Source organism: Scyliorhinus canicula, chromosome 14 (genome assembly GCF_902713615.1).
Source record: "Scyliorhinus canicula chromosome 14, sScyCan1.1, whole genome shotgun sequence".
NCBI lineage: Eukaryota > Metazoa > Chordata > Chondrichthyes > Carcharhiniformes > Scyliorhinidae > Scyliorhinus > Scyliorhinus canicula.
In genome coordinates this window covers 42,335,422-42,357,828 of record NC_052159.1, presented here as the reverse complement: position 1 = coordinate 42,357,828, position 22,407 = coordinate 42,335,422, and the positions used below count along the sequence as shown (strand labels likewise).

Sequence of the window (22,407 nt, the reverse complement as noted above, 5' to 3'; positions counted from 1 at the left end):
GGCCCACAGCCCTGTAGTTTACTGCACTTAAGTTACAAATGCAGGAACGTTTTAAAAAGAATTTAAGGTCTCTACCTCCACCAACTCAGGCAGCGAATATCAGACACCCAATACTCTCTGCACAAGTTATTCCTCATGTCCCCTTAACACCTTTTAAATTATTTTTTCCATCTTTGCGGCCTTGTGGAGTCCGTGGACCATGTCTATGTTACATGTTATAGGCTGCACTCCCTTTTTAGTTTTCTAACCAATCTTTTGCTGGAGTTTTGTTTGCACTTCAGCCCCACGTTCCTATCTGTGCGCACCTGGCGTGGAAAGGGGCAGCGAAGGCGGAGGACCTCCTTGTGAACCTGCTCCTGGGCCTGAAGAAGCGTGCCATTTATAGGTTCAGGCAGCGGGCGACCGAGGGGGATATCCGGCCAGACTGTCTGCCCCTTTTCTGCGGCTACATTCGCGGTCGGGTGTCCCTAGAGAGCATGCGGTGTCCATGGGCCCCATCGAGGCCTTCTGTGCCCGGTGGGCACCGCAGGGGTAGGGGTGCTTTATTGACCCCTTTGATTGCACTCTTATTTGATGTTTGTAAGTTTCTGTTGATGTTCGGGCAATGCCCTTAACAGGAGCGGCTCTTTTTTGCTTTGTCCCTAAATTTGTTTCCTTTCTTCTGTTTTGTTGGTGGACTTCAAAAGAGTGGCCAATCCACCTAACGTTCACATCTTTGGGTTGTGGGGGTGAGACCCAGGCAGACAGGGGGAGAATGTGCAAACTTCACACGGACCCCTCAACACCTTTTGCCAGTTATCTTGAATCTATGTCCCGGTTCTAGAATTCTCTGTAGCCCTCTGGGACTGTCCCTGTGCTGTGACGTATCTAAACCGTCCCGGAGTTTAATCCCAGTTCCCGCGCAGGGACTTTTGTTGATTCTGTTCCTGTGAGAAACTTTAACCATGACCACGTCGCTGATGACGTCACAAGTCCCCGCCCAGCCCGTCATCGGATTGGCGCAAACAGAGAAAGCGTCTCCTCCGATTGGCTGCCGGCGAGGGAGCGACGGACCAATGACCAGTGGCGGTGTGAGCGCGCGCGAAGAGGAGAAGGTTCTGGAAAACGGCAGGAGTTACGGTGCAGATTCGGAGGGATTATAACTTTGACCCAGTGGCATGGAAGTCGTTTTGTCGCGGATTGGGAATGGAATTAATTGCTTGCCTCTCTATTCGAAGTGGGTAGAAATCTGTAATCCGGATGCGCCCAGCAAGTTTCTCAGGTTTTTTTCTCCCTCGGGGATTGAAGTGACCCCAAGCCCCTCACAGGAGATTCAAACACCATTTGCCACTCTGCCGAATGCATGCAGCAATATTGTGGCCACACGGGAGACGTGAGCAGGGCTCGAGCAGCTGAAGGCAACGATGTGGGTTAAAATCTGGGCAAGAGGCTAGAATTAGAGGAAGACAGAAATCCGAGGATTCATAGAATCTCTACAGTGCAGAAGGAGGTAATTCGGCCCATCGAGTCTACACTGACCCTCCACTCCCCCCACCCCATAACCTAACCTGCACACCTTTGGACTGTGGCAGGTGGTGCAGTGGTTAGCACTGCTCCCTCATGGAGCTGAGGACCCCGGTTTGATCCCAGCCCCCTGTCTGTATTGCACATTCTCCCCGTGTCTGTGGGGGTCTCACCCCCACAACCCAGAGATGTGCAGGCTAGGTGAATTGGCCATGCTAAATTGCCCCTTAGAAAAAAAAATAGTTGTGTACCCTTGAAATAAAAAATCTATGGGAGGAAACCCATGCAGGCATGTGGAGAATCGGTATGTGTAGATTCGGTGAGCGCCAGGGTGATGGGCAAACAGGACAAGGTGTGAGTTAGGATATGGGCAGCAAAATTGCTATTTTTAAAAGAGGATGGTGGGATTGGCCAAAGTACGTTGACATATCAAGTCTGCTCCTCCAGAAGCTGAACTGAGAGACATTAATAAAACATGCACGATAGATGGCCACTAAATTTGCGAGACGAGGATGGGAGTTGCCTGTATATGTTTTTTAATGGTGTGACAATCTTTAATTACTTCCAAACAACCTTGCTGGCACAAACTTAATTTTTACAATTGTGGAGTCTATTTCCTGGCGATTTTTTAACTTTATCTTTTCTTCCTAATCACATTCTTCTTTCTGTCTCTTTGCCACTTTCTGTAGCTGATTTGTCATTAAAGTCAATATTCGAAATGCAGACTGTATTTCTCAGTAAGGAATCTTGAAATTGGTTCTCACACATCCTGATAGTAATCGCTTATTGTCACAAGTAGGCTTCAATGAAGTTACTGTGAAAAGCCCCTAGTCGCCACATTCTGGCACCTGTTTGGGGAGGCCGGTATGGGAATTGAACCCACACTGCTGGTCTTATTATGCATTACAAGCCAGCTGTTTAGCCCACTGTGCTAAACCAGCTAAACCGAGCCCGATCTGCACGTAGAGGCCAATGCAGTAAAATGACTTCAGCTAGAACAATTTCCAATAAAAATGTGCAGAGAAATTAACAAATGGCACTGCAAATTTGGCCCATTGTAACTTGCAGATGATCTTATCTACTTGTTTGCACGTGTAGTCTGCTCATCTTGGCCTGGGATTCTGTATCCATGCTATAGCTAATACATCCAGTGTTTACAGTCACCTGCAGGTAAGCACTGACCTATTTTATCCTTTTCTATTTCTCTTGGATCACTGCATTGATGCATCTCGGGCAAATCTAGATGAGTACATTATGGGAAAGGAATAGAAGGATATGCTGATAGTCAGAGAAAGAGGAGCAGGAGGAAGCTCATCTGGAGAGTTAATTCTGGCATAGACCAGTGGATCAAATGGTCTCTGTGCAGTGTAACCTGATCCTTTTCTAATTTGCTGTGCTACATCTGCTTGTTCTCCTACTGTATTACCAGGTTGTTAACTTTCCAGGGGAGGCAAATAAACATATTTTAGTTTACCTTTAGTATCCACTGCTGTTCTATTCTGCTTTCTGTGCTAATCCTGTCCATTACCTTTTGTGGAGGTCAATTTATTGAACTTTCCCATATTTCTTCTAATTTCCTTGCAGTGATTCTTCCTGTGCATGCCCTGATCCTCTACTCCCAATTAGTTTCTTATTGCTTACAAATTATTTTACAAATAAAGCTATTCTCATCTACAGTATTATCTGGTTCAGGTAATTGACATCTTATGTTTGATCAAGATTTGGCAACTACACTTCACTGAGACTGTTCCAGCTCAATGATATATTCCGCCACAATTTCTTCCCCAGTTACAGTGTTTCAATCATAATTGGATATTGTCTCAATTCAGACTGTTCCAGCTCAATGATATATTCCGCCACAATTTCTTCCCCAGTTACAGTGTTTCAATCATAATTGGATATTGTCTCAATTCATTTTCATGTATTATCCTGGCACTACAAATTAGGAGCAGAAGTAGGCTTTTTGACCCCTCGAGCCTTCTCTGCCATTCAGTAAGATCACGGCCTCAACTCTACATTCCTTCTATCCCCGATAACCTTTGACTCCCTTGTTAATCAATAATTTATCTACCTCTGCCTTATAAATATTTATTGACCCTGCCTTCACTGCTCTCTGGGGAAGAGTTCCAAAGATTCACAACTCTGAAATAAATTCTTCTCATTTAATTCTTAAATGGGAGACAGTAAACTGTGTCCCCTAATTCTAACCTCCCACAAAGGGAATTTTTTTTCAGCATCCACCCTGTCAAGTCCCATCAATAAGATCCCTTCTCAATCTTCTAAATTTCCTAATAACATAAGCGTCCCACCCTCGGTATCAGTCAAGTGAACCCTCTCTGAACTGCTGATATATTTATGTTCTTTCCTAAAAAGACCAGAACTAAACCGAACTCTCAATGTGGTCTCACCAAATTTCTGTACAACTGTAGCAAAATAACCCACACTGTTATATTCCCTTCCTCTTGCAATAAATGGCAACATTTAATTTCCCATCCTAAGCACTTGCTATATCTGCACACTATTCTTGATTCATGTGCCAGGACACCCAGATCCCTCTGCATCTCCATGCTCTGCAATTTCTCTCCATTAAATAATATGTTTCTTTTCTGTTCCTCCTACCACGTGGATATGTTCACATTTTCCCACACTATACTTCATGTGTCAAATATTTTCCCACTCACTTAACCTCTGTCCCTTTCACAGACTACTTATGTACTCTTCACAACTTACTTTCCGACCTATCATTGTGACATCAGCAAATTTAACAGCTGTACATTTGGTCTCCAAGTTAAAACTGTTCTCTATCATCCTTCCTACCTCTGTCAAAATCAGTTTTTTAATTATTCATGGGATTTGGGTGTTGCTGGGAAGCCTGACATTTATTGTCCATCCTTATTTACATTGAGAAGGTGGCAGTGAGCTGTCTCCTTGAATTGCTGCAGTTTGTTTAGTAATGGTGGGTAAGGAGTTAAAAGATCTTTACCCAATGATGATGAAAGAACGGCCATATATTTCCAAATCAGCGTGGTGTATAATTTCGAGTGGAATTTGAAAATAGAAGAGTTCCCCAGCACCTTCTGCCCTTGTCCTTCTAGGTAGTAGGGGCTGTGGGTTTGGAGGTGCTCGGCAGGATACTGCATTGCATCTTGCAGATGGTGCACACTCATCCAGGCAAGTGGAGAAAATTACATCACAGTCCTCATTTGTACATCTAGGTGGTAGGATGATTGAAGAGGTGAGTCACTCAGCACAAAAAACAGCCTCGGAACTGCTCTTGTCACTTATTTGTCAGGTTTATTGCAATGTCTTCCCTTCTGGCTTTGTAGTGTTTAGTCTGAGCAATTCCTCATCTTGAACTTATTGCTTCTGATTTTCCCATTCTTCCCCCTAAGCCTCATGCTCCAGAAACATTCCCTCTGATCAATAATCTCGCAAGTGCTTTCTGCCTTCTATTCCTAGCTCAGTCCCTGATTCAGATCAATAGAAATTGTTGTTACTCAACAGTCTGCTCCAGCAGCCGACATCAAACTCATCTCTATGAAATCCACAAATTGTTTCATCAATACCTTCACATCAACTACTCATTACTAAACTTTTCCATCTTGGTTCCTTTTTTGGGAATATCATAATTTTCTTGCTAATTTTGTCACTACTCTTTAAAAGCTACTGTCTTCATATAAAAAAATCTGCATTGCATATCCCTATGTTTTCTAACGACTCCCTCATCCTTAATTTACGCTTTCTCTCAAAGGTTTTTGGTATCTTTCAACCTACACATGCTGTTGCCTCAGCCACCACACCTTATTTGTCCCTCTAATTCAGTTTTCATATCACTGAAAGCATCAGGGCCACCTGGATCTGTCACTATATGACCTGTGTGACCATGCCTGCCCATTTTCCATTATGACCCATCTCCGGTCCCTGTTCTCATGGATTTATTCAATACTATGCATTTTTTTGACAGCCAAATAAAATTTACCTAAGTAATAGATGTCATGTAACCCGTAAAAAAATTATCTAACTTTGGAACTTGATAAAGTTTGCAAAGCACATGGAGGTGATGAGCAAGGAGATGATGGCAGCATTGAAGGTGCTGGTGGAGGAGGCGATTGCCCTGTTGAAGGCAAAGGTGTAGAGGACATCGGTCACGGTGCAGGGGCAGGGTGAGAAACTGAAGGAGTGGAGAAGGCCTTGTCGCAATACAGCGATCAGCTCATCTTGATGGGTGAGGAGCTGCAGAGGGTGGTGGAGGCCAACAAGGATCTGCGACCCAAAGTGGAGGACCTGGAAAACAGATCTAGGCGCCAAAATCTGAGGATCATGGACCTGCCCGAAGTGGTGGAGGGCCCAAGGCTGACGGAGTATTTTGCCAAGATGTTGGCGGAGCTGTTGGGGTGGGGGAAGAATCCTCTCAGTACGATCTGGATTGGGCTCATAGGTCATTGAGGCCTAAACCAAAGGCGAATGAATCGCCAAGAGCAGTGATTGTTTGTTTCCACAGGTACCGCGTGAAGGAGAAGGCCCTGAATTGGCTGAAGCAGAAGGTGCAGTGGGCTGGAGCTAGAAATACGTATTTACCAGGACTTAACAGTGGAGTTGGCGAGGAAGCAGGAGGCCTTCGGCCGAGTGAAGACAACTGTATAACAGCGGCGTGCAGTTTGGCGTAGTGTACCCAGCTAAGTTGAGAGTGACCTACAGCTCCAAAGACTTATTTCAAGACGGTGGAAATGGCAGAGGCGTTTGTGAAGGCAGAAGGACTGGGGCAGAAGTGAGAATTGGGACTGAGGATTGGCCTTGGACTGAGGGTAGGGTGGTGGAAGATTGTATATAGCTCTATTTTTTAATCTCATGTTATATGTGTTAAATGAGTTGAAGTTGCCTATTTGGACAAGGTAGGAGTTAGGATTTTAAAATAATTTTTTGCAATGGTGGCTTTTTGGGGTTTGTGTGTTTACACTGGTTATGTGTTGAAGGGGATTTCTTTGTTTTCCTCGGGGGGGGGGGGGGCTTCAACACTGGCTAGCTCAAGCTGGCTAGTGAATGGGAATGTGTCGGGGGGAGGGGCTGCGGCCATTGGAGCCTGGTAGATCAACTTTTGATGGGCCTTGTAGGTGTGAAAAGTCGGGGAGGGGATGAATACTGGGTGAGGTGTTCTTCAGAGGTAGTGGATGGGGGGGATTTGGGAGGGGGAAGGGGTTTGATGGCAACATCCAGTGGGCAGTGCCTGGAGTTATGATGGCGGATAGGAGGGGAGGGGGTGCGGTGAGAGGCCCCCAGTTAGGATAGTGATGTGGAATGTGAGGGGTTTGTTGGAGGGAGGTTTTCGGTGTCATCTCGGGGGTACTGCTCGTGAACTTGGAACCAGGGCCCCTAGAAGCCATTTTCAGAGTGTCGGATCGCCTCAGGTGGCAGGCGGGTGTAGGGGCTCACTGATTACCCGGAGGCGGGTCCTGTTGGGACGGAGGTCAGCTTCTCAATCCTGTGCCTGTGCTTGGCAGGGGGGACCTACTTAAGATTCTTTGACTCTTGGGAGGTGAAGTTTCAGCTGAAGGATATGAAGGAAAGGCTTCCCAATTCATTGGGACTGTTTATTTTGCACTTTTGAGAATTGGTTGCCATTGAACTTTGGGGTGGGGGGGTCGGCTGGTTGCACTGTTTGCAGATTGATAATTTTTGTTTTTTACCTGGAATATATGGTTGGATGTTTTGGTCTGTATATTGAGCAAGGTACGGTTTGTGTGGGGGGATTGTTATTGTATTTGATTGTTCTTTTCTTTGGTTGTTTATTGATGAAAATGAGGAAAATAAAAAGAAGCAAGTACTGACAACACTAATTTCTCATTATTTGAAGCCTTCTTTTTTGCTTCTGTAACAAAAATAATTCTGGAAATGTTAAATATTTTGTTTTCACAGGAGTAGCTGAATTAAAATGGGTTCCAATTTTAATGATCTAATCTGCCAGCAGTGCGTTCTCTTGAGCTTGCATTGTTGAATTAGATGACAGAACAGAAATTGGGGATGGCCATGTTTGATTTTGCAGTCCTATGTCAAGAAGGTAGGAAACACAAAACTTTACTGATAGCTTAAAGTTGTTTTTGTGATATTGCTGCTTTATGGAACTGCATTACGTGACATGCATTCCTCAAGATTACTGTTCTCTCTATCTTAACCACCTTGATTATCAGGGTTGAATTGGTATCTTTTTTAAAAAAACTCATTTTGTCCCTCATAACAGATTTGGGACCATTATGTCCAAATTGGTTTGAAGAACTTAGTTTGTCAGCAGCTTCTAACAAGTTTAACCAACGTAGAGATGATGCCCATTCCTTTACATCAAGTTATTTCAAAACTCCATGGCAAAAGAAGCCTTTGTACAGTCAGCTCGATTGTACTCCATCAATCTTCAGTGGCGTGACTTTAATGACCCCCTCAGTATTCCCCCCAGAAAAAGGGAATGATCAAACATGGTTGAAAAGAGGTAAGTCATCAAATCTCTGAAAAAAATCCAAATTATTTATCATACTTGATATCCTGAACACCTTGCAAAACCTGAATATTAAATGTGACATTTTATGATGCAGCATAAGTCAGAATGTCGTGCCAAACTATCTGAGTTTGCTGCATCATATCCTGTAGCACAAACGTCAGAACATTTGAGTCCAACACAAACGAGATGTTACCGTTTTTTATTGAGAAACATAAACTGAAGAGCTAAACACCATAATGCACAACATAACGATGGTTATAAGAGATGAAAGAATGTGGTAAATTAAGAAATAGTGATTACGGTGGCGCAGTGTATTAGCCCTGCTGCCTCACGGCGCCAATGTCCCAGGTTCGATCCCGGCTCTCCCCGTATTTGCGTGGGTCTTGCCCCCACAACCCAAAAGATGTGCAGGCTAGCATCCTTGAGCATGGGTGAGGTCCCGGAGGACTGGAGAATTGCTAATGTTGTCCCTTTGTTTAAGAAGGGTAGCAGGGATAATCCTGGGAATTATAGACCTGTGAGCTTGACGTCAGTGGTAGGCAAACTGTTGGAGAAGATACTGAGGGATAGGATCTCATCACATTTGGAAGAAAATAGACTTATTAGTGACAGGCAGCATGGTTTTGTGCAGGGAATGTCATGTCTTACAAACCTAATAGAATTCTTTGAGGAAGTGACAAAGTTAATTGATGAGAGGGAAGGGCTGTCAATGTCATATACATGGACTTCAGTAAGGCGTTTGATAATGTTTCCCATGGCAGGTTGATGGAAAAAGTGAATTTGCATGGGGTCCAGGGTGTACTAGCTAGATGGATAAAGAACTGGCTGGGCAACAGGAGACAGAGTAGTGGTGGAAGGGAGTGTCTCAAAATGGAGAAAGGTGACTCGTGGTGTTTCACAGGGACCCGTGCTCGGACCAATGTTGTTTGTGATATACATAAATGATCTGGATGAAGGTATAGGTGGTCTGATTAGCAAGTTTGCAGATGGTACTAAGATTGGTGGAGTTGCAGATAGCGAGGGGGGCAGTCAGAGAATACAGCAAAATATAGATAGATTGGAGAGTTGGGCAGAGAAATGGCAGATCAATCCAGGCAAATGCGAGGTGATGCATTTTGGAAGATCCAATTCAAGAGTGGACTATATGGTCAATGGAAGAGTCCTGGGGAAAATTGATGTACAGAGAGATCTGGGAGTTCAGGTCCATTGTACCCTGAAGGTGGCAACGCAGGTTAATAGAGTGGTCAAGAAGGCATACAGCATGCTTGCCTTCATTGGACAGGGTATTGAGTGCAAGAGTCGGCAGGTCATGTTACAGTTGTATAGGACTTTGGTTAGGCCACATTTGGAATACGGCATGCAGTTCTGGTCGCCACATTACCAGAAGGATGTGGATGCTTTAGAGAGGGTGCAGAGGAGGTTCACCAGGATGTTGCCTGTAATGGAGGGTGCTGGCTATGAAGGGAGGTTGAGTAGATTAGGATTGTTTTCGTTGGAAAGACGGAGGTTGAGGGGGGACCTGATTGAGGTCTACAAAATTGAGAGGTATGGACAGGGTGGATAGCAACAAGCTTTTTCCAAGATTGGGGGTGTCGGGGGTGTCAATTACAAGGGGTCACGATTTCAAAGTGAGAGGGGGAAAGTTTAAGGGAGATGTGCGTGGAAAGTTTTTTGCATAGAGGGTGGTGGGTGCCTGGAACGCTTTGCCAGCGGAGGTGGTAGAGGCGGGCACGATAGCATCATTTAAGATGCATCTAGACAGATATATGAACGGGCGGGGAACAGAGGGAAGTAGATCCTTGGAAAGTAGGCGACAGGTTTAGATAAAGAATCTGGATTGGCGGAGGCTGGGAGGGCCGAAGGGCCTGTTCCTCTGCTGTAATTTTCTTTGATCTTTGTTTTTGTTCTAGATGGATTGGCCACGCTAAATTGCCTCTTAACTGGAAAATATAAATTGTGTACTCTAAAAAAATTTTTAAATAATTTAAAAAAAAAAGAAATAGTAATTACAAGGTTGGTGGAAAGACGGAGCTACAGTTTAAAATTCTAGACTAGAGTGAGATAGAACAGGAAACTGTTGAAATTTAGACTCAATGGACATGAAAATTTGAGGAGGAGAAATAGCATGTAGAAGAATACTTGAAATTTCAATGGAACAAGAGATGACTATATAAAGAGTTCAGGGATATTGAAGAGTGTTTTGCACAAAGGAAATCAAGCAATGGAGAAAAAGATGTCATAACAAGGTCATATAATGAAGAAGGGCTAAAGATTAAGGGATCAAAGGTAAGAGGTGTACCTTGGTTAAACCCATGAGAACAATTATCTTTCAAGAGTTGACGCTGAATTTTAATTGCCTCTGGAGCTGTGTGGAAATTTTGTAACACCAAGAAAATTGAATCTGAAGGAAGCTCGAGGTATGAGGGAGACCATTATATCCATGAAGTTTATACTTCCACTGAAACATTTAGGTCTATTTCCTGCCAATCATGCCATATAACTGCTGAATGATTCCAGAATTTCTACCTTATTGCATTCACTCTATGCATTCTACATCCAACTTGAGCTTGTATTTTAGGAACATGTACCGATGTCGCCTTGTTCTACATTGTTATTCAACTTGAAATGGACTTTTGTTATCCTAGTTTGTTTTGTAGCTCCATAATTTTATGAATGTAGAATAGAAATCCCAACTGTCTTAAATAGATAGCAACAGTGACAAACCACCACGGTAATGTTATGAATAAAGACCAGAGGATGAAAAGGAGAGAACTTTGGAGATTCTTGAATTAGTGGGGAAAAAAGTAAGGGATTAATTGACAACTGCAGTGGAGGTAGAGCAAGGGGTTTTGATGGGATTGTAAATTATTTAGAAGTATAGCAAGGATTTTGAGGTGTCTAATGATTCACCAGAGATGCTTTAGCAATTTGATAGTTCTGATGAGTAATAATGTTATCAGAAATGTGAAAAATTAGGTTAGGTTAGAACTTTACAGCTAATAATTGAAAACAAATAGTAGATTCCATTATCTTAGAATTTATTAATATAAGTGTTTTGAATAATGAGGATCGACTTTGAGAATTTATAGATTTCTTAAGATGAAGTATGCACATCTTTAGGATGGTGCGATGGATACCATCAGAACCATTTATCCTTTTGAAATACATCTGATTGGATTACATTAGATCACTTTTATTCACTTACCAGCTTTTCCCATTGAAGATCCTGTGCCCCATCATTCTATGGTGCAGAAAAACTGTGTTTTTGAAATATGAAACTCTCTCTAATCTCCTTTTGTTCTTTGAAATATATTTTAATCAATTAGTGTTGCCTTCTCATTTATTTAAAAGAAACAGTATTACAGACCATCCAACTACACAGTTCCTGAGCCAAGCAGGTAGACAGTTAACCGGTCTGGGGTGAGAAGCTTGCGAATACAGTGCTGTAGTTATCTTGTAACAAATATGAGAGAGCTATTTTTCAGAGCTTACTATCTAGTTACCTATCTCTCCCTGTGGGGAAATGCAACCTTCTGATTGGTACCTTTACTTCATAACTGGACGATCGGAACTCCATGTAGACGTTAGCCTGAATCCAATCAGTTTGCCCATCAATATACGGCAATCATATAATTGTGATGTTAACTTAATGCTAACCTATGACAAGGCTAACAATAGCATTAGCATTTTATTCATAGTCATATTAACATTGGGATCAATTTTTCCACCATGTAACAACATGTTTGTTATGAATTTACTCTAGCGGGAAGCAGCAATTATTTGTCTGCGGCACAAGGAAAAGTACCTCCATACAAAATGAGAGAGAATGAAACCTTAAATCCAATCTCTGATATTTCTTTACTGAAAAGGTATGTTCAATTCATCACGCTCTTTTTTAAGCACAGGACACTCTAGGTGGGCTTTTCTTTTGAGAGCAGTTGCTGTCAGAAACCTGGTTGTATGACCCTCTTCTTTTTCAAGAGTCAATTTTATATTAATATGGTTGTGAGGAGTATTTGGTCCCATTCTCCCATCTAGTGGAAGGTTAATTCTGAGGATGTGAAGCAGTGGGAAACCCAGCTCCTAAATTTTTTATGGTTCGTGAGGAGGTGGTGGTGTAGTGGCCTTTAGTTTGGATTAGTAATCCTGGATAAGGCTCTGGGGATGCAGTTTGAATCCCACCACAGCAATTTGAATTCAATAAGAATTGGGAATTAAAAGTCTAATAATGATCATGAAATCATTGTCAATTTTTCTAAAAACCCTTCTAGTTCACTAATATCCTTTAAGGAAGGAAATTTGCCAGCCTTTCGTAGTCTGGCCTACATATGACTCCAGATTCACACTTAAATGTCCTCCGTTCTAGGACAATAATTGCTGGCCCAGGCAGCGATGTCCACATCCCATTAATGTTTTTTAAAGTTGAGGATTTATCATCTGTTTTTCATATTCATGCAGCCCCTCGTTTTTTATGGCAATGACACCATCGCCTCTCTCAAACTCCACCACTGTTGTTAAATTATCAAACTTCTTATCCAATATTTAATACTGGATAAGCAGAAACTTCTTCCAATTAAATATTAGGATGACTGAAGCTATTGTTTTCAGTCACTGCTCCAAATTCCATTCCCCAGCTTCCAACCCCATCCTCCTCTCTGACAACAGCTTGTTATTAAATCAGTCTGCTGGCAACCACTAGTGTTGCATATTCATGATCGTACTGTCACTAAAACCGCCTCGACCCACTGACTTATCATTGTCTGATTACTTCAAACCCCAGCTAATCTGCTGCTGAAACCCTCATTCATGCCTATGTTACCTCGTGTCAACTATTCCAAAGCACTCCTGGCTATTCTACTCTGAAAACTTGAGATTATCAAAACTAAGCTACCCATGTCTTAACCCTCAGCAAGTCCTGCTTCTCTATCGCTTCTGTGCTGGCTTACCTACATTGGCTCCTGGTCAAGCAACATCTTGATTTTTAAATGCTCGTCTTCGTTTCGTCACCCATTCTTTTTCTGGAATGTCCTCCAACACCACAAACCTCTGAGAAGCCTTAATTTATGTATCTGTAGGGCAGCATGGTGGCGCAGTGGGTTAGCACTGCGGCCTCACTGCGCCGAGGTCCCAGATTCGATCCCGGCTCTGGGTCACTGTCCGTGTGAAGTTTGCGCATTCTCCCCGTGTTTGGGTGGGTCTCACCCCCACAATCCAAAAAGATATGCAGAGTAGGTGGATTGGCCACACTAAATTGCCCCTTAATTGGAAAAAACTAATTGGCTACTCTAAATTTATTTTTAAAAATGTATGTATCTGCAATTTTAATTGCTCCGCCACTGCGGATAGTGCCTTCAATTACCAAGCTCCATGCTCTTGAATATCCTCTTGCATACCTCTGCCCCTCTAACTCGCTTTCATCCTTTAAGAAACCCTTAAAACTTATCTCTTATATTATAACGGTTTCCGGAAGCATGCAGATGGAAAGGTCATATATTGTAGAATCTATTTTTCAAGAGGGCTGTCATCTGAATAGCATGTACCTTCATATGATAGTTTTTAAGTTCCTTTTCTGTTATATGTGTGCTGGAGGAAGCGCTGTGGTGTACCCCTCTTAAATTAATTCAGACAGTTCAGAGGTAGTATCATTTGAGTAGCATCATTTTGAAGTGTTCGACAGCCCTACTTCTGTTTTAGCTATTAAACTGTTCTCTACTGATGTTAAACATTTGGAGGAGGTTAAATCAAATTTGAAAAATTTGGGCAGGGGAAAAGGTATCCGTGAAAGAGATATTTGAACACAAAACCAAACAAATATAATTAATGTATAGAATAACTACAAAAAGGAAGTTCGGAAAGCTGGAGGAATTGGCATAATCCCTTCAGCAACTCGGAATTAAATTAAACTCAAACTGATAGGATCAAAGTTTCATTGTTTATGAGCTTTAAGTAAATAAGTAAAAGCAGTTCAGTTATACAGGAGTTTGCAGTGCTTTTCAGAGTCCTGGATTACATATGTTTGATAATAACATTCTGTTTGGAAATCAGTCCTGTTGGTCAGAGAAAAGAAAATCAATATTCAATTATGTTGTTAAAACCATTGCAAGCAACATAACTATTCATTTACAGCACTTCCAGTAACAGTAGTGAAGACCATTAAGTATTGCTAAAAATAACTGTTTCACTCTGTAATGTGTAATCTACATTATGGTAGAGTTACTTGAGACTTTATTCAATGAATGGTCGTATAAAATGACTCTATATATGGGAAGAAATTCAACCTATAAAATAAATTCAGACATGTTTATCAGTGCTAGATCTTAGCAAGAAAAGAATCACCTTAAAGCTTCATTCATAAAATGCAACACTTTATTTTATGCACAGGGGATCACTATTGCCCAACTAACTAAAGCTCTTGTTTTCCCAAGGAGTGAGATAGCCATTTTAGCACCATTTGAAGTCTTTTAGAAAATATTCATATCTTTTAAGTGGTGATAGGGGTAAGGTGGGTAGGAGGGTTAATATCAGTGAAAGGATGCTGTACATTTCTGCAAATCTAAAATACTTTTAGATTTTTAATGGCAATTGGTTAGTATGCCAAAAATCCAGGTATATGAAGTTTATTTCAGTTCTGGGATCCAATTTAAAACTGTTAGGTTTCAGAGGTTAAACATGCTTACACTTTAAACAACTTCCAGATGTGTATTGTACATAAAATAAATAAAATACCAAGTTTTTGAGTGTTCTTTTCATACGCTTAACATTCCTTCCTGCTGAAAAAAGGAAATATTGTGAATCTGAATGACCATATCTGCAGTGAAGTGAAAAATACTCAATAAACCATTCCTCGTAGTAACAGTGAGAATGTGACATACAAATTCAGCAAAAAAAAAGAGACTAATTATTTTTTCTTTTACATAATTCTAGCCCTGCTCTCTTCCATAATACTTGCAGAACCCCACAGCATCCTTGCTCTATCCGAGGTAGGTATAACGTCTTTGTGAATCTAGCAATGGATTGTGCAGATGCTCGTGACACTTCCAAATGTTGACCAAGGAATTGTCTAACTTGTTCACCAGCACACTGTTAAAATTCTCTGTCCGTTCACATTGGCGGGATTCTCCATTCCTGCTGCAGTGAATGGAGTTTTGGCTGAGTGCCAAATTCTCCGTTGTCTCTAGCAATGGTGGCGGGGCGTACCCATATCGGAGAATCCCAGCTATGCTGTTCATTCAGGGAAATTAATAACTGCAATATTTTGCAAAATGTTAATTAAATTTATGGTAAGGGACACAAATTTTGAAATTTAAAAAAAAAATTTTTTTTTCCCCCAGATGATGGGTGTTCGTTTTTTAGCCCTCCAGCATCATCTGAGGTAAGCATTCATTTATTTTAGTTATTTGATGGGCTTTTAAAGAAAAATATTGCAAATCTTTATTTCTTAACTAGGTCATGTCAAAGATTTCAGAGAGCCTGGGAGCTGAGTTGGACCCTGACATGTCTTGGACGAGTTCGTTAGCAACTCCTCCATCATTGAATCCAACTGTTATTATATGTAAAGGTAAGTTGTGAAAGCAGTTTTTTTTTATTGCTGTCAGATTTTTCTTTGACCTGAGTGCACAGATTATCAATTACAAAAAGACAGCTAGATTTTGAAGGTTTTTTTTTAAGTTTAATTTTTAATTTGTTGAAAGTTTGGATATAATGTATAGTTGAACACCATTAATTCATCCATAGAATCACTACAGTGCAGAAGGAGGCCATTCGGATCATCAAGTCTGCACCGACCATTTCAAAGAACACCCTACCTAGGCCCACGATCCACCCTATCCCTGTAACCCAATAAACCCCCTAACCTTTTGAACGCTAAGGGACAATTTAGCATTGTCAATCCACCTAACCTGCACATCTTTGGAATGTGGGAGGAAACCGGAGCACCCGGAGGAAACCCATGCAGACAAGAGGAGAATGTGCAAACTCCACACAGACAGTGACCTAAGGCAGGAATCTAATCCGGGTCCCTGGCGCTGTGAGGCAGCAGTGCTTAATACCATGCCGCCAGTGAACTTTCTGAGCATTGAGTGTTTGTGGAATATGAACATGATAATCATAAGTATTCCAAAAACAAAATTAAAAAGTTGTCATTTGAAGCTAATTTTGGAATAGGTCTATTTTTAGAATAAATGTTTTGCCATTCTCTTTCTGTTTAAGGGTGATTTTTAACATTATTTTTCAGAATGATAATCTGGAGCAAGACTTTTTTAATTGTAGAATTATTTTAAATCTTAGAATTGGAGCTCAGCTAATCAAATGCAAACTGAGGAAAATAGTGCTCAAAAGATTTTGAAAATGTGGAACTCCCTGTTGACCAAAGATGTAAAATCAAGTGGGGTGTTCCGAAGGGACATTGACGTCCACTTGGCAATAAGCTATTATGGGGCATGGAGAAAGGCAGAGGCAAAAAGGGTTCCTCTAGAACTATGGTAGGCTCCTCCTTGCCCTCACTTTACATCTTACCACATTCTGCATTCAAAGGATCACCTCCGCCAACACCAGTAGGATGCCTCCACGAAAAACCTCTCACCTTCCCTGATAGCATTCAGCACGCACCGCTCCCTCCATGATACCCTGGTCCACTCCTCCATCACGTCCAACTCCTCATCCCCTTCTCCTGCAAACACAGAAGGTGCAAAACCTGCCCTTTACATCCTCACCATTCAACGCCCCAAGCACTCCTTTAAGGTGAAGCAATATTTCACTTGCAGCTCCAATTTTGTCTACTGTATTCACTACTCCCAATGCAGTGTCCTCTACATTGGAGAAACTCCATACAAACAGGGTGACCGCTTTAATGAACACCACACTCAGCCATCAGTATGACCCAGTCCTTTCTGTTGCTTGCCGTTTCAACTCAACACTTAAGGGTGATGATAGAGAAACTGACCTTGATATCAAGACAGCATCCAATCGAGTGTGACATGAAATGAAATGAAAATTGCTTATTGTCACGAGTAGGCTTCAATGAAGTTACTGTGAAAAGCCCCGAGTCGCCACATTCCGGCGCCTGTTCGGGGAGGCTGGTACGGGAATTGAATCGTGCTGCTGGCCTGTCTTGGTCTACTTTAAAAGCCAGCGATTTAGCCCAGTGTGCTAAACCAGCCCCGGGCATCAAGGAGTCCGAGCAAGCAGTCCGTGTCCATATGCAGGAAGACGTGGACATTATTTAGACATGGGCTGATAGGCGTCAAATAATATTTCTGCCACACAAATACCAGGCAATAACCATCTCCAACAAGACAAGATCTAATCATCTTCCCTCTGACATTCAAAGGCCTTGCCATCGCTAAATCCCAAATATCAACATCCTGAGGGTTACCATTGACCAAACACTGAACTGGAGCAGCCATGTAAATACTGTAGTTGCTGGAGCAGGTCAGGCTGAGAATTCTGTGGTGAGTAACTTGCCTCCTGAATTCCTAGACTGTCCACCATCTACAAGGCGCAAGTCAGGAGAGTGTATTGGAATAGTCTCCACTCCATCATCCAGAAGAAAGCAGCCTGATGATTGGGACCCCACCCACCATCTTAAACATTCATGCATCCCAACAAAGGCACAGTAGTAGTAGAATATACCATACCATCTACAAGATGCACTGCAGGAACTCCGCAGGATTTCTTTGGCAGCACCTTCCAAACCTGTGACCTTTACCACCTAGAAGGACAAGGGCAGTAGATGTATGGGACCGCCACCACCTGCAAAATCCCCTCCAAACCATATGCACTGCTGACTTAGAACTATATCACGATCCTTTCAATGTTGTTGAATCAAAACCTTGGAACTCCCTCTCTAACAGCATTGTAGGTGTACCTTTGCCACATGGACTGCAGCAGTTCAGGATGACAGCTTACCACCATCTTCTCAAGGGCAATAAATGCTGGCCTAGCCAGCGATGTCCACATCCTGTGAACAAATAACACTTTTTTTAAAGTCCCCCTTGTTTTGCAACCATTGAAATTTCTTGTTGCACTTTTTATTAAGCAATCTTTCTTGTACATTGCTTTGGCTAGATTTGGCGATTTAAATTCCATTAGTTCTTTGTTTTGACAGTTGTATGTGTATCTTCCCTGGGTCCTACACTTAAACTTTTTGTGGCTTTCATTTTGCTTCTTGTTCTTCAGCTTCCCCAGAATCTTACATTTTCAACCCTCCAACATATTCCTCTTCTTGTGACTTCCTTATGTTGATAAACTACTCTTCTCTCCCATTTTTATGCATAGCAGGTGGTGCAGGTCGTCATGAACATCAGCTCATGTTCTTAAATTACAATTGTCATCCAGATTCTGACATCATGATACCTAGAAACACATTCCTTGGTATTGAGACTGGAGCATTTGAATCTGGATGTTAAGAATGAGTTTTAAAAAAATAAATGTAGAGTACCTAGTTATTTTTTTTTCCAATTAAGGGACAATTTAGCATGGCCAATCCACCTAGCCTGCACATATTTGGATTGTGGGGGCGAAATCCACGCAGACATGGGGAGAATGTGAAAACTCCACATGGATGGTAACCCAGGGCCGGGATTCGAACCCGGTCCTCAGCGCCACAGTCTCAGTGCTAACCACTGCGCCACTTGCCGCCCCTCAATGTTAAGAATGACTGATAGGAAAAGCTAACAAGTGCTTACAGTAGATTCATATGTTTCTTCATAAATAATTTATTGTGTTTTTTAGCCAAAGAAAATGATTTTCACCAAGACAAGCCAAAGGAAGCACAAGTGCCTTTGGTAAGCTTGTGTATCTGTTGGTCTATTTGGCACGAGTATGATTTATAAATCTAATTTCAGAGTGAACATTGTCACTCACCAAAATCATTTAATGATGCAAGGAGGTTTTTGGCATAAGTGACTCGCTAAGATGGCAAATAGTTGTGCATATTTAGCAACTAGGGACAGAAATTCCGCAGGGCACAGATTTGCATAATTATACTGGGAAGAAGCCTGCTAGTCAAGTCTGCAACTGATACTGTTGAAGTACGTGGGACAGTGGAATGTCACCCCGTTTAATGTAGATTCCATGTAGGTATGGTGCTCGTAGTGGTTGCCTGCCCATAAAATGTACTGGTTTGAGGAGAGGCTGTGCTTTCCCCCCTCCCAGCTTCTTGGAACACAGAGAGCTCCTTTGTATGGAATTGGTTTAAACAAAGCTGTTGTTGCTTTATTGTCCAGGCCATAACTCCAGTCTGAACTGCCAAGTGGGGGTCTCAATCCATTTTGAGACCATATGCTTTTTAGTGGTGGGTATACTGACTTTTGAGAATATGTTGACTTTCTTGGAGTTAGAGGTCATATTTTTCTCTCCCGTTTACAGGGCTAACACTTGTAAGGGATAGGCAGGGCTTTTATTTCTTCCAAGACTTCCAGCACAGGCTAGAACTTCATATTTCAATGTCCTGGCCTATTTTCTGACTGTTTTCCTGCACTTCTTGGGTGAAGATTTTCATCCTCAAGGTGAATGTAATGGATTAGTCAAAAATACAGTAGCTTGATTGTTTAAAGTTACTTAATTAAATACATCAACCACTGGGGTGAAAGTAATTCGGAATTAGCTTACATAAAATACTTATGTGCAATATCCCTTGGTGTTGCTGCCTATTTTGAACTAGTTCTTCAATTTGCTAATTGTTGGCCTGTTTTCCTCCAATATTCCACTGTAATATCATGAATGAATTAATGTAACATTATAGTGCTTGTTTGCTTTCTTGATTTAATAAAGTACGTTGTGTAACATTTTTTTGGATAAAACCAAATTAAGTGCGCCCAGGATTGAAAATTCTCAATGTACTTTTTAAATTGCATTTTAAAAGGACATGAACTAAGAAGATAGTCTCCGTCCACAGTCTACAGAATTTAACATTTAGTTACATGACCAGTCAGAGGTTTAGCACAAAAATTATAGATGACTTCTGATTTTTGTACAGTATTTCTGTTGACTGGGTGCAAAATTCATGACTTTGGCTAGTGAACCTGCCAGATTGCTGAGTGGGGAAACCAGGGAACTGGGGGTGGGGGGGAAGCAAGCTACTTTCACCAAATAGCTAGATAAATAGCATACTTATGTATCTTTTACAGTACTGTTGGCAGTTACACAGGAGGACTGCTAAGTTGATTGGTCTTGCTACCGGAATCAAAATAATTGATCTGTTTAGCAGATTTGAAAAATAAAATACTAATTCATTATCTGCACTATTGACATTCTAATCAGTTATTCATTTTGCTTACAGCTTTTACACAGCAACTTAAATGTGCAATGTCATGCATTTGCTGTTGGTTTAAACAGTACCCGTGCAATGCCTGTAATTGGGGAGGAAGAAAATGAAGAATTGGAAGCTGTTAATCAGAGTTATGGTAAGTATAATTGTTTTCTTTAAAATTAGCTTCTATCGCTCAATGTAAGTGGAAAAACTGAGGAATTGAACAGAGCCTTGTCTGTGATTGAGAAGTCAGGAATAGAGAGCCCATGAGATAACATGGTCAATCACTGGCTGTGAATATGGGTGAGAAGGTTTTTCTCGGTTGGGATGGGTTGGGAGACCTCTCTGGCTGCAAGTGTGCTGTGATAAGCTTCACGGAATTTATTAAGTTAATTGCAATAAGTACAAAAATGCAATACTTCAGTGGGTAGCAGATGCGTGTGAGAGGTGTGGGCGGGGACCAGCGAATCACGTGCACATGTTTTGGGGTTGTGAAAAATTGGGAAGATTCTGGACGAGAGTGTTGGCGGCCTTAGCCAGGATAGTGGAGGAGGACCCAGATTCCTTGGTGGTGAGATTTGGGGGTTCAGAGAAGCCGGAACTCATGGTGAGGAGGAAGACTGATGTCGTGGCCTTTGCCTCTCTGATTGCACCGCGGTGAATTTTGCTGGAGTGGTGGTCAGCATCGCCACCGGGGGTAGCGGTTTGCTTCCTGCGATTATAGAAGATAAAGTATGAGGTTTTTTTATATAAATATTTTTATTCTCCATTTTCACATTTTCTCTAGAATTTACACCCCACCAACAAACCATAAACGGTAACGAATACAATGCCAATCCCCTTATTAACAACAACGATCCCATCCTCCCACCACCCCCCAAACAACGGCCCACCTGACAATATAAGCATCAAATAAAACAAACCCTCCCAAGGTGGGAAAAGAAAGAAAAATAAATCGCCTGTGGTCACCATTGACATATACAGTCCACCCCCCCTAATATTCAATGCCATCCAATCCCCGAAACAGTACAGTGAATGACACCCATGAATTGCAGACACCCCCCTCCCAGACTCCTCCCCCGAACCTCAGTTCCTTCCCCCAACTTTTCACCTTGGCTAGACTCACCGAAACCTGTTCTTCCAGGCTCCGATGGCTGCGCCCCCCAACTCCACCTCACTCCCGTTCACTGGCTGGCTTAAACTGGCCAGCGTGGAGGACCCCGCCTGGGTCTCCTTCCCCCTTGCCCAGTCCCAGGAAAACCAAGAAATCCCCTTTAGGACACAACCCCAACATGCGCACCCAAGCCCCAAAGAACCATCATTGCAAATGAAAGTTCCAACTCTTCCCTTGTCCAAATCTATACATCTATACATAGACCAACACACAGTGAAAAAAATAAAGTTACATGAGGCTACATACCCGGTACATGACCATTTCTCAATTCTGCCACAGTCCTTCTGCCTTTGCAAACTCTTTCGCTGTCCCAAAATAAAAGTCCTTGGATTCGTAGGTCACCCTCAACTTAGCTGGATATACTATGCCGCACTGCACCTTGTTGGTGTACAGTGCCTTCTTCACCCGGCTGAAGGCAGCCCGCCTCCTCGCCAGCTCCACCGTAAAGTCCTGGTATATGCGTACACCAGCTCCAGCCCACTGCACCACCCGCTTCTGCTTTGCCCAGCACAGGACCTTCTCCTTCACGCTGTAACTATGGAAACAGAGATCCTACTCTTGGCAGCTCACTCGCATTTGGTATAGGTCTCCATGACCGATGAACCCGATCCAGTTCATATCAGGAGGGATCGTCCCCCTCCCCCAATAGCTTCGCCAACATTGTGGCAAAATACTCCTTCGGCCTCGGACCTTCCACCCCTTTTGGCAGACCCGCAATCCTCAGATTTTGTCGCCTGGATCTGTTTTCCAGGTCTTCCATTTTGGCTCACAGACCTTTGTTGGTCTCTTATCAACTTCCGCAGCTCCTTCCCCATCGGGGTGGGTTGATCACTGTGCTGCGATAATACCTCTTCCACTTCCTTCAGTGTATCACCTTGCTCCCGCACCTCCGCCGCTGCACTTGATACCGCCGCCCTCACCGGGGCAATTGCCTCCTCCACCAGCACTTTCAATACCGCCCCCATCTCCTTCATCGCTTCCATGTGCTTTGTG

The 22,407-nt window shown here is 42.4% G+C and overlaps 1 protein-coding gene across 5 annotated transcripts in view; it reads left to right on the top strand.

Moving 5' to 3' along the window:
* Nucleotides 1-1,081: 1,081 nt before the first annotated feature.
* brca2 (BRCA2 DNA repair associated) overlaps nucleotides 1,082-22,407 on the top strand; it is a 131,382-nt gene continuing 110,056 nt past the window's right edge. For 4 of the 5 annotated variants that reach the window (XM_038818061.1, XM_038818059.1, XM_038818060.1 and 1 more), the window contains exons 1-9: nucleotides 1,082-1,216; nucleotides 7,417-7,558; nucleotides 7,739-7,981; nucleotides 11,754-11,859; nucleotides 14,915-14,970; nucleotides 15,322-15,362; nucleotides 15,437-15,548; nucleotides 18,722-18,774; nucleotides 20,271-20,394. In XM_038818061.1, coding sequence (XP_038673989.1) covers nucleotides 7,501-7,558; nucleotides 7,739-7,981; nucleotides 11,754-11,859; nucleotides 14,915-14,970; nucleotides 15,322-15,362; nucleotides 15,437-15,548; nucleotides 18,722-18,774; nucleotides 20,271-20,394 — 793 coding nt within the window. In that variant the 5' untranslated portion in view covers nucleotides 1,082-1,216; nucleotides 7,417-7,500. The remainder of the gene's footprint in view (nucleotides 1,217-7,416; nucleotides 7,559-7,738; nucleotides 7,982-11,753; nucleotides 11,860-14,914; nucleotides 14,971-15,321; nucleotides 15,363-15,436; nucleotides 15,549-18,721; nucleotides 18,775-20,270; nucleotides 20,395-22,407) is intronic. The other variant, XM_038818058.1, reaches the window with a different exon arrangement.